This window comes from Vigna unguiculata, chromosome 2 (assembly GCF_004118075.2).
Source record: "Vigna unguiculata cultivar IT97K-499-35 chromosome 2, ASM411807v1, whole genome shotgun sequence".
Lineage (NCBI taxonomy): Eukaryota > Viridiplantae > Streptophyta > Magnoliopsida > Fabales > Fabaceae > Vigna > Vigna unguiculata.
The window spans coordinates 4795882-4810046 of NC_040280.1; the positions used below are offsets into that span (position 1 = coordinate 4795882).

The 14165-nt window shown below is 36.2% G+C and overlaps 1 protein-coding gene and 1 long non-coding RNA gene across 3 annotated transcripts; one reads left to right on the forward strand and one right to left on the reverse strand.

Annotated features, from left to right (window-relative positions):
* Nucleotides 1-857: 857 nt before the first annotated feature.
* On the forward strand, nt 858-3237 carry LOC114173338 (probable mediator of RNA polymerase II transcription subunit 37c). 2 transcript variants are annotated; one of them, XM_028057658.1, is made up of 3 exons: nt 858-1077; nt 1515-2454; nt 2839-3237. In XM_028057658.1, the coding sequence occupies exons 1-3, from the start codon at nt 858-860 to the stop codon at nt 3149-3151; spliced, it is 1473 nt and encodes a 490-aa protein (XP_027913459.1). In that variant the 3' UTR covers nt 3152-3237. The 2 variants fall into 2 exon arrangements, with proteins under 2 accessions (XP_027913459.1, XP_027913458.1); XM_028057657.1 differs by having other exon boundaries at nt 1515-3237.
* Nucleotides 3238-11458: 8221 nt separating this feature from the next.
* Nucleotides 11459-14005, reverse strand: LOC114173340. Its single transcript, XR_003602494.1, has 3 exons — nt 13933-14005; nt 13420-13856; nt 11459-13276 (listed from the first exon to the last, which is right to left on the reverse strand). It is a non-coding gene; the product is annotated as an uncharacterized LOC114173340 (long non-coding RNA).
* Nucleotides 14006-14165: the final 160 nt, after the last annotated feature.

Consider the following 14165-nt stretch of genomic DNA (forward strand, 5'->3'; position numbering starts at 1 on the left):
ATAATCTTTTCGAAGATTTTCTTTCTTACTATTATCTCAACGTGCATGGTTAATTATTAGTTTCGGATATGCATAACCATTTTTATAATAAATTTTAAATGTTAATAGAGGTTTAAAAATTCAATCAACCCTTTAAATACCGAAAGTAATATATAAGTATTTAAGCTATTTATTGCTAGCATTACAACGGTAGAAAAAATGGAAAATATCTAAACAATATGTTCAACCATATACCACCATAAAACTGTTCATTTATATTTAAAAAAAAAGTATAACATTTTATTTTTTACTGTATATTTTGAAATATAAAAAAAAGACTATGAATTGGTAAATATAATTCACGGAAATTACTATTTTGGTCTTATATCACAGAAGTCATAAACGAACTTGCTATTCATTTGCGTTGGGATTTTAAATGGTTAATTCCAAGCATGATTGAAGTTACAAAACTGTAGACTAATAAAAGATTACCTCACTTTATTGGATGATAATTTTCCAACTATACCTAATGGATATTAGGAGGAGAATTTAATGAAACAAACTTTTCAGTTATCACAGTATGACTCAAAAGCTTCCAGTCTTTTGGTTTTCCAAACGAGTTATGGTAGGTTAACAAAATGTTTTTAACAACATACAAATGCACAGTGCACGAAGAGACCCTATTAATGGGAATAATTAAGTTGTGATTTCTGGTTGCTAAGCAGGTTGTGAAAACAAGATGGATACATGTATATAGTTTAAGTATTTCAGTTACTGTCATTTTTGTATTTTCCATAGTATAAATATTAAACTCTAACATTCATCCAAGTGTTTGAATTCGGTTTTGTGTATTATACTCTTCATTCAGCTGAGACAGAATGGCCAAAGAAGACCAGAAATTTGCCATAGGAATCGACCTTGGTACAACGTATTCGTGCGTTGCAGTGTGGCTGGAGCAACACAGCAGGGTGGAGATAATCCACAACCAGCAAGGCAATAAAACCACACCTTCTTTTGTTGCCTTCACAGACAAGCATAGATTTATTGGTGATGCTGCTAAGAATCAGACTGTCACCAATCCTGAAAACACTGTTTTTGGTATGATTTCATTCTCTACAGCATTGAGTTGTTTTCTCTCATGATACATAGTTGTTTCAACGAATAAATTTACAATTGTTTGTTGTTATGAAATTCTAAATAACTAAACTCAAATTAAGCCGTGCCAATGTAAACAATGCTAACTGATGTTCCAATGTTGAAACCAGTTTAAGACCGTTGCTTAATTCTAAGAAATTGCTGTCAGAGGAATGTTTGTTAGAAACACACTGTTCTTTTTATTGATTGAATTTTATTGAATACTGAAATTAGTAGAGAGATTCATTTAATATAAAACAAAGCTTTTAAAAAAATACTTTAGAGAATGTTGTTAACATTCTTTTGTTGAGATAAACAACTCGGTTAGAGTTGCTCTTAACAATTGCCTTCCATTTTATTATCTGTCTATTGACTTTTTCAGACGAAAATTCTTTTTGCAGATGCTAAGAGGTTAATCGGTAGGAAATTCAGTGATCCCATTATTCAAAAAGAGAAAATGTTATGGCCATTCAAGGTTGTTGCAGGTGTTAATGACAAGCCTATGATCGTGGTTAAATACAAGGGTCAGGAGAAGTCCCTGTGTGCTGAAGAAATCTCATCTATGGTTCTCATGCAGATGCGGGAGGTTGCTGAGGCGTATTTGGAAACACCTGTGAAGAATGTTGTTGTCACAGTGCCTGCTTATTTCAATGACTCTCAACGTAAAGCCACTAAAGATGCGGGTGCCATTGCTGGCCTCAATGTTATGAGGATAATCAACGAGCCTACTGCTGCAGCTATTGCATATGGCCTTGACAAGAAGACTAACTGTGTTGGGGAACGAAATGTTTTCATTTTTGATCTTGGTGGTGGTACTTTTGATGTGTCTCTCCTTACAATTAAGGACAAAGTCTTCCAAGTTAAGGCTACCGCCGGAAACACTCATCTAGGAGGAGAGGATTTTGACAATGAAATGGTGAACTACTTTGTGAAGGAGTTCAATAGTAAGAACAAAGTAGATATTAGTGGAGACCCAAGAGCCCTGAGGAGGTTGAGAACTGCATGTGAGAAGGCAAAAAGGATACTGTCATATGATATCACCACGGACATTGAGTTAGATGCTTTATTTAAGGGCTTTGACTTCTGCTTCTCAATCAGTCGCGCAAAGTTTGAGGGAATTAATATGGAGCTCTTTGAACAATGTATGGAGACAGTTGAAAGATGTTTTACTTATGCTAAGATGGACAAGAGCATTGTAGATGATGTTGTGCTTGTTGGTGGTTCCTCTAGGATCCCAAAAGTGCAGGAACTATTGCGAGACTTTTTTGATGGAAAGGATCTGTGCAAGAGCATCAACCCTGATGAGGCTATTGCTTATGGTGCAGCTGTTCAGGCTGCTTTGCTGAATGAAGGCATGAAGAATGTTCCAAAGTTGGAGCTACTGGATGTTACATCTCTATCCCTTGGTGAAGTTACAAAATCAGATATCATGAGTGTGGTCATCCCCAGGAACACTACCATTCCTGTGAGCAAGACAAAAGAATTCGTGACAACAAGAGATAACCAATCTGAAGTCTTGATTGGAGTTTACGAGGGTGAGAGAGCCCGAGCCAGTGATAACAATTTGTTAGGTTCTTTTGTTCTTTCTGGAGTTCCTCCTGCTCCTCGTGGCCATCCTGTGTATGTATGCTTTGTCATAGATTCAAATGGTATGTTATCAGTTTCTGCTGAGGAAAAAACGACTGGAAACAAGAATGAGATTATCATAACCAACGACAAAGAAAGACTGTCTCCTGAAGAAATTATGAGAATGATTCAAGAAGCTGAGAAGTTTCAGGCTGAAGATAAGAAATTCCTTAGAAAGTCCAAAGCAATCAATTCTTTGGATATGTACGTTTACAAGATGAATAATGCTTTGGAAAAGAAAGATATCATTTCTAAACTTGGCTTACTGACAAGGGAGATGATTAACTTGGAAATTAAGATGGGTACAAAATTGCTGGATGGTAAAAATGAGCATGACGAAGCATATGTATATGAGGATTATCTGAAGGAGCTTGAGAGCTTCTATGAAAACACAATAGGCAAGATTGGTTAATAGCTTTTCCAATTACCTTTTTGCTGTGCTGATTTGTTATCTTAACATTGTTCAAGTTTCACTATTTTATAGGCGATATGTTTAAATTGATGCTTTCGTTGATTTTGCACTCAACCATGCATTCAGATTGCTTGTTTTTCCACCATGTTTGTTGCCCTCAGTTGCTTCTCTTCCTACCTGTTCATCTATTCTTTCTGGACACGTACGTGAAAGTAGAAAACAATTCTATGTAAATTTTAATTTGACTGTTTGAAAAATAAAATTTTTGACTAAAATATGAAAATATTTAATATTTATTGAGATAGTAATATTTTTTTTCTCTTTCATGTTTTCTTTTCATTTTTTTTGGACAAAAAAATAGCAAGTAGTTATCTTGATAAAAATAATTGCTTTTACAAATTATTAATTTTTTAAACAATTAATTATTTTTAAAAATTATTATAATATTTATTATTCAAAAGGCAATAATTTAAATTAAATATTTTTTTTACCATTTATTGAAATTTTATCTTTTTCTATAGTGAATGCATATTAGTATCACAGTACACTTGTGGCATTGAACCATTCATGTCATTCAAAATTACAAAAATAAATTGCATCAAATTTATAAAAGTTAACTTTGCTAATAAATTTTTCTTATTTACATGTTTTAAATTATTATAAATATTTTGTTTAATTACTATGTTTTATATGATTTTTTTCCAAAATACTTTTTATCAAATTATTTTCCAAAAACAAATTCTTAAAATAATTACATTTTAAAATCAAAATTACAAATATCTTTACCTTAATTTTTAGACGAAGAAACAAAAAATTTAAAACTCAATTCGTAATTTGATTTTCCGATGACGGAATCCTAAACTGATTTTTTGAACTGTGCTTTTTTGATTAAAATTTCTATAAAAATATATTTTGCCCTTAAAATATTTATTGAGTTTCTGTTTTAACATGAATATGAATATGATCCTTTTGAAAAAAAAAAGTTTCGGCTATAAGAACATTTCTATCCCGTCATTGATAATATGAGTCATACACTCATTATATAATTTAAGGTTTAAGATCTTAAATAAGACATTTGTTTAAATGTATCTCTTCTCTAAAAAAAATGAGAAAAATATTATTAGAATTTTGTATATGAATAAGAATTATCATGAAGCCTTAAAATTGACGTGACATAGACTTCATTCAACGATTTTTGCAGTGAAGATTATTTTATATACTAAAATAAGTATTATTAAAAATTATCTTAATAAAAGTAGTTTATCATATTTTTCAATAAAAAATAATAATTTAATAAAAAATATGAATACTTTTTTATGTACTAACAATTAAAAACTTTATAACGGGTTAGATAGAGAATTTTGAGTGAGTATCTTATTTATTTTTATTAATATATGAAAAAAATTTCATTAAAAGTATAAAAATAAATTAAAAAGACAATTAAAATATTTTTAAATTTGGATATTTGTTTGTTTGTTTTATAACTTTACAAAAAAATTTTAATTTTCTAATTTTATCAACTTTGTTTTGTTTGATTAATAATGGTTGTAAAATTAATAAATGCTTGAAAATTTATTTAATATTCAAATTTGAAATTTATATTATTTGAATTTTAAAACATTTGATATTAAAGTAATGTGAATACACCATTTTGGTATTAAAAAATTGATTATATTTATTATCCACAAGTCAGTAATTTAAATTAAATAAAACATTTTTAACCATTTTTTGAATTTTTTAATTTATTTTTATGAAATTTTCCAAACCAAAATTGTTGGATTGAATGCATGTTAGACCAAAATTTACGGTGAATAGGGAGGGCACAACTTTTACTTAACCTTGTGTTTGGATTGAGCATTTCAACAATGTTTAGAAATTGAAATGTTTTGCATTTTGTAACGTCCCATTTAATTAATAAACGTGATTAAAGAAACGCCACACACAAATGATACTAAATAGCAGTCTTTGAGTCCTTAACCCAACCCCTACAAACTAGGCACACCACGATGCCGAAAGATTTTAGTTGAAAAGTCTAATCCCTACTGATAGAGAAAGTAAAGCATAACGTGATACATGGGACAAAGCCCTAAAGGAAAAACCAAGATCCAGTCCATGCAGATCATGCAGCGAAACCATCACCTCCCTACTGTCCGCGGTTGTTCCTCGCATTTGCTCACACCAATAAGTTGGCGATCATCGCAAGGGAGAGTGCCACACGGCAGAACACACAACAACAAAAGTAGGGTAAGCTAAAGCACAAGAGATTTCATTCATCAAGTCCGATATAATTTCACAGTATCAAACATTCACTTCAACCAAGCATGTTATGACTCATCAGGCAATACACTACGACTCGACTCGACTCATCCGGATACATATAACTTGGTCGGATTCAGCGGACGCTTGCACTTGTGGTGGATACCTCTGCTCACCCCCGAGCTACTCACCCCCGAGCTATGTGTTACAAGTGTTTCAATGAATAAATTTCCCTCACCACAAGGTTAGCCCTTAATGAGTTTCAGGCCTCCTGCTACTCTCACCACAGGAGTCAGTCCGCTCTAGGTGAGACTAATTGACCCCTTAAAGTGTCAGGATGCAATCCTTACCTAGTTATACAGATGGGGCACCACCACGGACACCCACTAACAGGGGCCATGGAATTACGTCCCGACCACTGAAGCGCAATCCTTACCTAGTTATACAGATGGGGCACCACCACGGACACCCACTAACAGGGGCCATGGAATTACGTCCCGACCACTGAAGCGCAACCCGGAGGTCTCACCTAGAGGCCCCAAGGAATTACACGCTGACATGGACCAACATTCATAAATCAACAATACGAGAACATTAAATCATGTTTACCATTTCATACCAACCCCTGGAATTAATTCCTCATACGTATCACATTTTGGATCCATACCACTGGTCATCACCACCTCATGAGTCTAGGGCCTCATCTCATATCAATACCATGTTACTTTAGTTCCAATCTACTCATTCATTTCACATGCCAAGTTCCCACCACACCCATCATTCACCATTCATGAATCATATCACACATGCATAGCAATCCATTAGGCATATATCCATACATAAGTACATGTATCTCATCATAGCAATCATACCCAAACAATTCCATTCATCCAAGATTAAACACACAACCAAACACAGCATTGTCTTGCCCAACCCCTCGCTCAGGCTAAAGGGCCTCGCTCAGGCGAGACATTCTCGCTCAGGCGAGTCCCCTTCGCCTAGGCGACGGCTAAACAGAAACACCAAGAGAGCAACGCGGGATCTCGCTTAGGCGAGACCCCTCTCGCCTGGGCGAGATGCTCGCTCGCTCAAATTAAAGAGCGAGTCGCCTGGGCGACCTCTCACGTAATAGGGTTTGGGCGAGTCCCTGTTCATCTCGCCTAGGCGAGACTGGCTCGCTTGGGCGAGATTAGCAGGTCTCGCCACTGTTTTCCTGCAACAGTGATCCACACCAGCCCATCCCACATATATTCACGCATTCACAGCTTATCACAACATCATTCCAGCCCCATAACCTCAAAACGACAGTTCATAACAAAACAGAAACGAAACGTGAGAGTGAGCTAGAGCTCCCCTACCTGGAAATGGGTTCGTACAGGACTTTCGGCACAGAACCAAGGAGCACAGCAGCCCTAAAACCCGACTCGCAAGTGAGCAGAACAAAGACCTAGCTAACGTGACCCTGAACGTTGGAACCCTAGCAGAAAACGGCAACGGCAGCAACTCTAGGAAGTGGGATTTCTGTTTTACGAAAAGTGAGTTTAAGTTAGGGTTTGGGGCTGACTAAGTCTGTTTTCCCTTTCTGGCCAACCCTAAGGCCCAATGGCTAAGGCAGCCCTAAGAAAAGGGGCAGAAAGGAAAGCGAGCCTTACACATTTGAATTACTTGCAATTAAATTCCATTCATTTTTTAAATAATTTGTTTGGATAAGAAAATTAAAATAACTTACATTTCAAATTTTTGTTTGGAAAAAAAAATTGAATTTATTGTGAGATAAAATTTAATTTTAACAATATTTATTTTAGGCTTAATTATGTTTTGAGTTCATGATAAATTTGGAAACCCGACGATCAAGAAGGGCTCGACGACACGGACGGGTCTGACAACACGGACGGGTCTGACGACCCGGACGGGCCAGACGACCTAGACGAGCCGACGACCTGGACGGGTTCGACAACTCGGTCTAGATTGTTGGGCCCGTTAGATAATTGGTCTTGTCCGGATAGTCTGCCCCGTCTGAGTCGTTGGGCCATTCTGGGTCGTCGGGCCCGTTCTGGTCATAAGGCCCGTTCGGATTGTCGGGCCCGTCTGGGTCGTCGGGCTCGTCTGGGTGGACGGACGGGCCCGTCTTGATCATCGAGCCCATTCAGGTCGTCGGACCCGTTTGGGTCGTCGAACCCGTCTAGATCGTCGAGCCCATTTGAGTCGTTGGACCCGTATGGGTCGTCGGGCCCGTCTAGGTCATCGGACCCGTTTGGATCGTCAAGCCCATTCGGGTCGCCAGACCCGTCTGAATCGTCGTCCCCATTTCTGTCATCCGGCCTACCAAAGAGTCTAGAATGTGAGGTTGAGTGAAGAATTTCAAATTCCACCTATTTTAAAGGTATGTGAAATTCTATTAATTTAGCTAATTGAAATCCTTCAAAAAAATGCTTGCATTTGAAATGCTTTTTAATTTTTGTATCCAAACAAAGCATTTCATTACAAAGAAATCTAAATTCTTCAAAAAAATGAATTATTTTATTAAAATACTGTATCCAAACACACTCTAAGAGTATCACAATTTACTTATGTCACTGAACCATTCATATTATTTAAAATTACAAAAAATAAAATTCTTCAAAATTTATAAAGTTAATTTTGTTAATATTTTTTTTTGTTATTTACTTGTTTTGAATTATTACTTAAAAGATGTGTAATGCCTCAAATTAATAGGATTTATAAGATCTAGAAATTTTTAATTTAGTAAAATAACAAAAATAATGATTTAAGTTCAAATTATAACTTTTAGAACGAGTAATATGATCATATAAGTTATATCGTTCATTTAGTTAAAGTACTTGGATAATATATGGCAGATATTAGATTTAATTCCTATCAATACATTTTTTGTTTTAGATAATTTCCAAAAATGAGTAGTGAAACACTAGTCCTCCACAAGCATTCAATCGAGCATGTACGTTATGAAAGTGTTATTGGTTGTAAGTTGATGGTTGTTTATTTGGTTTGGATATAAGATGGTTTCATTTCTGTTGTACTTTAGGAAGGTGGTATCATAGGAAGGACAACAGATGTCATTGTTGCTGCAAAGGTCAATGTAGCTCTGCTGCTGCGCACAAGCAGAGATGGTGAATGACTCATAGCACCAAGTTGTTTAAGTCTAACTTCCTCTATCTACTCATAGCACCAAGTTATTGCCTCCTTTCTCATTCTTTTTTTTTGGATTTGTTTGTATTTATAACATCATATTTTATATCGGTAGAAAGTTATGGAATTGACTGTGGTTAGATTAAAATTATTAAAAAATAATTAATAATTAGAATTTCAATAAATATAAAAAAATATTTTAAATAATTTATGGCGATTCCAAATCTTTAATAAGTGTTAATCAATAATAAAATATATAATATATTTTGTGATCATTTTTAATTGTTAGGATGATAAAACTACAATTATCTATCTCACAAAATCAAACAATGTAATTTCAGGGCAAAAGAACTTCAGATAGTATGGTATTCAATAATCCAACAAATGAAATTTAATTTATACTGCAACAAGCAACTAAAAAAACTGTAATATAAAGGAATGATCTATGCTCAAGACGTCAGAGTCGCTTCCCTGGCATTGCACCTGATAAGCAAGGAAAAACTCAGAGAGGATTCTAGAAACAGAGGAGGAAGAATAAGATTCTAAAAAGATAGAGAATTACCACAAATTGCCTAACTGACAAAATCTTATAGCATGGTATTTTATATTCTTTTTTTCTTACTCCTCATTGGCTCCATGATTTGCAATTTCGTTGCCACTTGTCCCTCCTTTATAACTAATTTGGAATTTGGCTCTTTGTGCATGCCACCTTCCATGTCACCCGTCATATTTTTCTTCATTACATTAGCCGCCCCATATGAAACAACCTTGTCCTCAAGGTTGAATTTCGGGTAGGCCTTGTAGAATTCTACAGCATCCTCCCACGTGAAGATAGAATTTGGTTCGTCATCCTATTGCACTTGTAATTGTTTAACTTTTGTTCCGCCTAACAAAATGATTCAACTATCGCTCACTACAGTAGGAGACAGGATTGGCCTATATGCATCAGTATGCAATGGCAACGACAAGTACTGTTGGTTGGTTTCCCCTCTAAACTTCTTCAATAGAGAAATGTGGAAAACATTACGAATTTTTGCCTCTACTAGTAATTCCAGTTTATAAGCTACCAGACTGAGTTTCAGATTGATTTTGAAGGGGCCAAAGTACGTAAGACCAATTTTCTGATGCTTTCGAAGTGCCACTGAGTGTTGCCGATAGGGCTGCAACTTGACTAACACTAAATTTCCTTCCTGAAATTCGGCATTTCTTCGATGTCTATCAACATAGTATTTCATGAATAGTCATATTAGCCCGCAATTGGTCCATTGGTTTATCTCTTTCAAGCAACATTTCTTATAGTGACAATTCATCCTTGTGGGAGATTTCGTATCTAATTAAGGATGGAGGGTTCCTTCCATACAAAGCCTTATAAGGTGGCATCTTAATGCTAGTGTGATATGATGTGTTATACTAGTATTGGGCCCAAGGTAACATTTTCACCCAATGCTTGGGGTTGTCAAAGCAATAGCACCTGAAATACATTTCCAAAGTCTTGTTCAAGACTTCACTTTGACCATCTGTTTGGGGATGATAAGCTGAACTTAAAGCAAGAGTGGTTCCTTAAAGCTTACAAAGATGTTTCCAAAATTTGCTAATGAAGATTTTGTCTTTGTCTGAGATAACAACTTTAGGGAAACCATGAAGCTTTATAATGTTTTGGACAAAGATTTGAGCAATTTGTTGACTAGATAAATCATTCTTCAATGGAATAAAATGTGAAAATTTGGAGAGGCGATCAACCACAACCATTATAACAGAATACCCATGTGCTAGAGGCAAGGCAGTAATAAAATCCATACAAATTTCTTCCCAAACCTGTGATGGGATTGGCAACGGCTGTAACAAACCTGCGGATAGCTTTGTGTCAATTTTAGCTTGTTGGCAAATGAGACAATTCAACACATATTGTCTGATTTGTTTTTGCATGTTTGGCCAATAAAATTGAGAACAAATGTGTTCCACTGTATTAGCAATCCCAGAGTGTCCTCTCGCTACATCGTCATGGTATTCTATGAAAATTAAAGGAATCAAACTACTGTTTTAGGGAATAACCAATTGTTCCCTCCATAATAATAACCCATTCCGATAGTTGTAATTATGGTCCTCTTGGCTTGAGCTAGCACACTGCTGGATGATTTGTTGTGATTTTTCCTCTTGAAGCAATTATGCTTTTAATATGCACAACTATTCTAATTGCGGAGTTGACCATGCCACAAAGAAACACCTTGAAAGAACATTAGCTGTAGCATTTTACATCCCTGGTTTGTACTTTATCTTGAAATCATAGCCCAAAAACTTGTGCAGCCATTTGTGTTGTTCAGGAGTGGAAAGTTGTTGATCCAACAATGATTTAAGACTTTGTTGATCTGTGTGAATGATAAACTTCTGGCCCAACAAATAATGTTTGAATTTGGAAATGGCTTTTGTTATAGCAAAGAATTCACGGGTGTACACTGATTGTCGCTGCATTTGTGGAGACATTTTCTTAGAAAAATAGGCAATGGGATGTTTATCTTGCATAAGGACAACACCAATGCCATTGCTGGAAGCATATGTTTCAATTTCAAAGGGCAATTCAAAATTAGGGAGAGCCAACACAAGTTCTGACGTAATGGCTTCTTTCAATTTCAAGAAAGCTACTTCAGCCTTGAAGGATCATTTGAAAGCCTCTTTTCTTAGCAAATCTGTGAGTGGAGCTGCCAAGGAAGCATAACCTTTAATGAATCTGCGATAGTACCCATTCAAGCCTAGGAAACCACTTAATTGTTTAATGTTTTTAGGTTGTGGCCATTCTAAAACTACTTGCACCTTATCTTTATCCATGTGAACACCTCCAATTGTAATTGTATGGCCCAAATAATTGATCAAGGTGGTTCCAAAAGAATATTTGGAAAGCTTGACGGACAACCTTGTGTTTAGTAACAATTGTAGTACTTGTTCTAAATGAGATAAGTGAGTATGCCAAGAATCACTGAAAACTAGAATATCATAAAAAAAAACCAACACAAATTTCCGCAAAAAAAAGTCGAAACACATCATTCATTAAACCTTGAACGGTGGCCGGGGCATTTGTTAAACCAAATGGCATTACCAACCATTCATAATGTCCTTGGTGTGTCTAAAATGTTGTTTTGTACCTATCCTCGGTTTGGACGAGGATTTGGTGATAGCCGGAGCGCAAGTTCAACTTTGAAAAATATTTAGAGCCATGCAACTCGTCAAATAATTCATCAACAATAGGTATAGGAAATCGTCCTTCACCGTCATGGCATTTAATGCTTGATAGTTAGTGCAAAACAAGTTCCATCCTTTTTTTAGGAGTAAAATTAGAGAGGAGAAAGGACTCTTGCTTGATTGATGATGTCGTCCTCTAACATTTGTTATATCATGAGCTCAATTTTCTCCTTTTGGCTATGTGGATAACGATATGGCTTTAGTTTGACAGGTTGAGCTTCAGAGTATACAGTGATCATGGTCTCGTTATGGAGGGAGATCGGATGGTGGGTCAAAAATTGGTGCATATTTATGTAATAATAACACCAATTTAGGATGCATGTCCTACGGTAGCTCAAGAGGGTAACTGGCATTACCTTCTGGTTGTGTGAGTTTTATAGAGAAGGCTTCTGCTACAACTTCTGTATGAAAAAGCCTTTTCATGTGGTTAAATTGAGCTTGTTGCGGCCCAATTGCCTCTTCGCCTTTAATAGTGATAAATTTCCCTTCATGCAAAAACTTAATCAACAAAGCATCATAATCGACACTTGTAAGAACATAAACATTTGGAAATCTAATAGAATGTCCTTGCATTGAGATGTCTAGAAAGGGAAGATGACCCTCAACAATCATAACATGAAAATTTCCTACCATGACTCGAAAAGCAGGAGTAGGTTGGACCGGCAGGTTCAAAAATTTAGCAATTCGTGGTTGAATAAAACTGTCAGAGCTACCTCTATCAATCAATACCTGAATACCCGAGCTTGGTGTCCCCTTCATTGCATTGAGGGAGAGGTGGTGCTCCAAGACCTCTTGTTCTCACTGGTGCAGATTATGAGCATTTGGGTCACTATTCACGAGCAATTCTGGAGGCATGGCGGGGCCCTCTTTTACTTCTTCCAATTGGTAAAGCATAAAATGCTTATTAGGGCACTTGTGGGAGGGAGTAAATTTCTCATCACACCAAAAACAGAGCCCTTTCTCTCGTCGCATCTGTGAGGTCGAGTTGCTACGACGGAGTGGGAAGGAGTGGTGGTAATGTAGATCGTGGGGGTGGTTTGATTTGTGGGTTTATATGTGGTTTGTATGTTGTGTTACGAGACGTATTGGGTCCTAGAGTGGTGCAGAAGAGAATTTATCCTCATAAAGTTTAGCTAGACTCATCCCACGCATCAAAGAGTAGGGGCATTGAGCCTTTACTTCTCATCGAATCTTCGTGTGTAACCCACTAATAAAACAATCGTGTAACGCCTCCACTGGTTCAATTTGGGTGCGATTTGCAAGTGTGATGAATTCTGAATAGTAATCTAAAATTGTGCCTTGTTGGTGGAGTTTGAAGAGTGATTCTCGAGGTAATTTGAACAATGAAGATCCAAACTCTAACTCAATGGAGCGTTTCAAGTGTGTCCAAGAAATCGACGACAACGCACATTATGTCATTTGAAACCATGGAATGGCGGAACCAGTCATGTGCATCCCAACAATAGCAACTTGTTCTGCTTCTGGAATCTGGTAGAAAGTGAAATATTGATCAATGCTAAATTGCCAACCCAAAGCATTTGAACCATCAAATCGAGGAAGATTGAAATTCATGCATCGATGGGGGAGCAGGGTTTGATGTTGATTGTGAGAGGCAATGTGCAAGTTCGTACCATGGGTGTGCTCATTAGGGATGAAGAAGCATGGTTGGATTGATGAAGTTGCACAACTTGAGTTAAAGACTGTTGAACTGCATCGAAGCGACACTGGTTGGCCTCATTAATTCGAGCAATTTCATTTTGATGGGTCTCGACAATTTCTTCCATAAGCTTGTAAAGTTTTTTTACCTCAGCGTCCATTGTCTTCATCCGTGTATTATCGGCCATGGTCAATGAAAGCACTAAATGATAGAACTACAATTATCTATCTCACAAAATCAAACAATGTAAAGGAAACCTTTAACTATTTTAGGGCAAAAGAACTACAGATAATATGGTATTAAGTAACCAACAAATGAAATTTAGTTTAACTTCAACATTCAACTAAAAGAACTGTAATATAAGAAATGGTCTATGCTCAAGATGTCAGAGTCACTTCCCTGTCATTGCACCTGATAAGCAAGAAAAAACTCAGAGAGGATTCTACAAACAAAAGAAGAATAAGATTCTGAGAAGATAGAGAAGTACCACAAATTGCCTATAACTGACAAAATCTTGTAGTATGGTATTTGATATTCTCTTTCTATTACTCCTCCTTGACTACATGATTTGCAATTTGGTTGCCACTTATCCCTCCTTTATAACTAATTTGGAATTTGGCTCTTTGTGTATGCCACCTTCTACGTCACCCGTCATACTTTTCTTCAGTGCATATGATATACGATAAAAGATTATAAAATAAAAATAAGTTTTGCGACAAT